This window comes from Nicotiana sylvestris, chromosome 1 (assembly GCF_000393655.2).
Source record: "Nicotiana sylvestris chromosome 1, ASM39365v2, whole genome shotgun sequence".
Taxonomy (NCBI): Eukaryota; Viridiplantae; Streptophyta; class Magnoliopsida; order Solanales; family Solanaceae; genus Nicotiana; species Nicotiana sylvestris.
In genome coordinates, this window is record NC_091057.1 from 170,937,243 (window position 1) to 170,940,107 (window position 2,865).

Consider the following 2,865-nt stretch of genomic DNA (forward strand, 5'->3'; position numbering starts at 1 on the left):
TTTTTTGGATTTTAATGATATTTTTGTTCAGATTCTATTGACGTGAAAAAGTGGCTTAAATTTTGATTAATTTTGAAATTAGAGTTAATTTTCAATTAACAATCGTAGATCAGGCTATTTCTGATAACTGCGTTCGTTTAGACAAAACAAAGCCGGCCATAGCCTATCCTTGATATTGTCGCAAAAACAAAAGGTAAAGACAAAACAAATTCACAAAACAAACATTTCCTAATCGACTGTAAACAGTGCGTAAATGAAACGACGTTGTCAAAAATTTCTTTTTAAAAAAATATATTATTTTCCTCTTGAATTATGTATACATAAACAGTCATCTGTCTGAAAGATCTTACACAATCCAAGCCATGGTTTTCAGCAAAATTTTGAACATCTTACTATTCTTAGTACTTTTTGTTATCCCTTCTTTCTATTCATTGAACTTTAACCTCTCCAGCATCAATCCTTCTGATGCTAATCGTTCTATCAATGTCACTGGAGACGCCTATATATCGAACCAAGGCATCCAAGTCACCCCTGATGAACGTAACGTGGCATTAGGTGGAAAAACTGGTCGAGCTAATTTTATTGAGCCGCTACAATTATGGAATAAGGCTACAGGAGAATTGGCAGATTTTACTACACATTTCTCCTTTGTTATTGATTCAAATGGTAACAATAGCTTTGCTGATGGACTTGCATTTTTCTTAGCTCCTGTTGGTTCCAGTATCCCAATTGGTTCAGCAGGTAACGGCCTTGGTCTTGCCAAGGCCGAGTTAGAAGGCAGCTCATCCCCTGAGCCATTTGTTGCTATTGAGTTCGATACATTTCTCAATACCTGGGACCCACCCTATTTACATGTTGGTATCAATGTAAATTCTATGGAGTCTGCTGTTACTCAAGTATGGAGGAATAACATTACACTGGGGAAGAAAAATGATGCTTGGATTAGTTACAATTCTAGTTCCCACAGTCTTGAAGTTATTTTCACTGGATTTACAAATAATAAATATTACAAGGACAAGCTTAGTTTATTGATTGATCTGAGGAATTATTTGCCTGAGAATGTTACTTTTGGCTTCTCAGCATCAACTGGACAATTGTTTCAGAAAAACAATGTCAAGTCTTGGGATTTCAATTCAAGTTTGGGTTTTGATCCTAACAAAGTTCCAGAACATGCTGAACAGCCTAGTGCAAATCCTCCTATTACTCAAGTTCAAGATTCAAAGGCTCCTCCTTCTAATCAAGAAATCAGTACCAGAAAAAAAGGAAATAAGGGACTAGTCGTTGGATCAAGTATAGGTTTACCTATTCTGGTTTTCGGATTGATTGCTGCCAGCTGCTTTTTATTGAAGAAAAAGAGGAAAAGGAATGATAAAGACCATGTCTTTACTGATCTGAGTATGGACAATGAATTTCAAAAGGGTACTGGCCCTAAGAAGTTTTCATATGGTGAATTAGCTCGTGCAACGAACAACTTTGCTGAGGGACAGAAGCTTGGAGAAGGTGGATTTGGCGAAGTTTATGAAGGTTTACTGAAGGAATGTAAATCACATGTTGCTGTTAAGAGAGTATCAAACGGTTCTAAACAAGGGATAAAGGAGTATGCATCAGAAGTGAAGATCATCAGTCGATTAAGACACAGAAATTTGGTTCAACTTATTGGTTGGTGTCACGAGAAAGGGCAGCTGCATCTTGTTTATGAATTGATGCCTAATGGAAGCTTAGATAAGCATCTTTTCAAGGAGAAGTCATTGTTGGTATGGGAAATCAGGTGGAAAATTGTTCAAGGATTGGCCTCGGCGTTGCTATATTTACACGAAGAGTGGGAACAATGTGTAGTCCATAGGGACGTAAAAGCAAGTAACGTCATGTTGGATTCAAACTTCAATGCAAAATTAGGCGATTTTGGTTTGGCTAGACTTGTCGATCATGAAAAAGGATCTCAAACAACAATGTTGGCGGGGACAGTGGGGTATATGGCGCCTGAATGTGTTATGAATGGAAAAGCTAGTAAGGAATCAGATGTCTACAGTTTTGGAATAGTAGCATTGGAAATAGCAAGTGGAAGAAGATCAATAGATATCAAAGCAGCAGAAGATCAAGTGAGATTGGTAGAATGGGTGTGGAATCTCTATGGAATGGGAAAGCTAGTTGAAGCAACTGATCCAAGATTGAATAAGATATTTAATGAGCAACAAATGGAACGTTTAATGGTTGTCGGTCTCTGGTGTGCTCATCCGGACAACAAACTCAGGCCATCGATTAGGCAAGCAATTCATGTTCTTAATTCTGAAGTTCAGTTACCTATTCTTCCCTCAAGAATGCCAGTTGCGACGTATTCTCCCCCTCCATTGAATATGTTTTCGCCTCCATTTTCACATACTTATGAAACTAAAACAGTGGGGAGTGAGCAGGAACAGACTCTGACTTACACTTATAACAGTACTAAATCCTCAAGTGTTTATACATCATCAGCTGCTTCGTCGACAAAATCCCTTTTGTAACTATGACTAGTACCTTTTTTATATTGAATTTGTTCAAGAGTTCATTTCTGTCTGTTTCACTTAGTTGAATTTTATGTAACTTTCCTCTCTTGCAATTAAGGACTTTGACGATTAACAGAACCGAATGCTTCTCATGGATGATTGAGTTATAGATTTTGTTAGAAGTTGAATTCAAATCCATTTGACAGCAAAAACAAAGGAAATTTATTTTTCATTTATGATTTTGGCTCTTTCATCTTTTGAAAGGTTGAAGTTATTGGAGGTTGTTAGTTGACCTTTTGCTAAGTAAGTTCTTGATAGAAATGGTTTATAGGCATATATAACATATTTGCTCCATTATTTATTCGCTCAACTGATACTATCT

The 2,865-nt window shown here is 36.9% G+C and overlaps 1 protein-coding gene across 1 annotated transcript; it reads left to right on the forward strand.

Annotated features, from left to right (window-relative positions):
- The first annotated feature begins 362 nt into the window (after positions 1–362).
- On the forward strand, positions 363–2,501 carry LOC104230115 (L-type lectin-domain containing receptor kinase IX.1-like). The gene has a single exon (XM_009782855.1). It carries the CDS (start codon positions 363–365, stop codon positions 2,499–2,501), a length of 2,139 nt encoding a protein of 712 aa, XP_009781157.1.
- Positions 2,502–2,865: the final 364 nt, after the last annotated feature.

Excerpts from the sequence above, each read along its gene's own strand:
- LOC104230115 (XM_009782855.1), top strand. The coding sequence starts at position 363 with ATGGTTTTCAGCAAAATTTTGAACATCTTACTATTCTTAGTACTTTTT.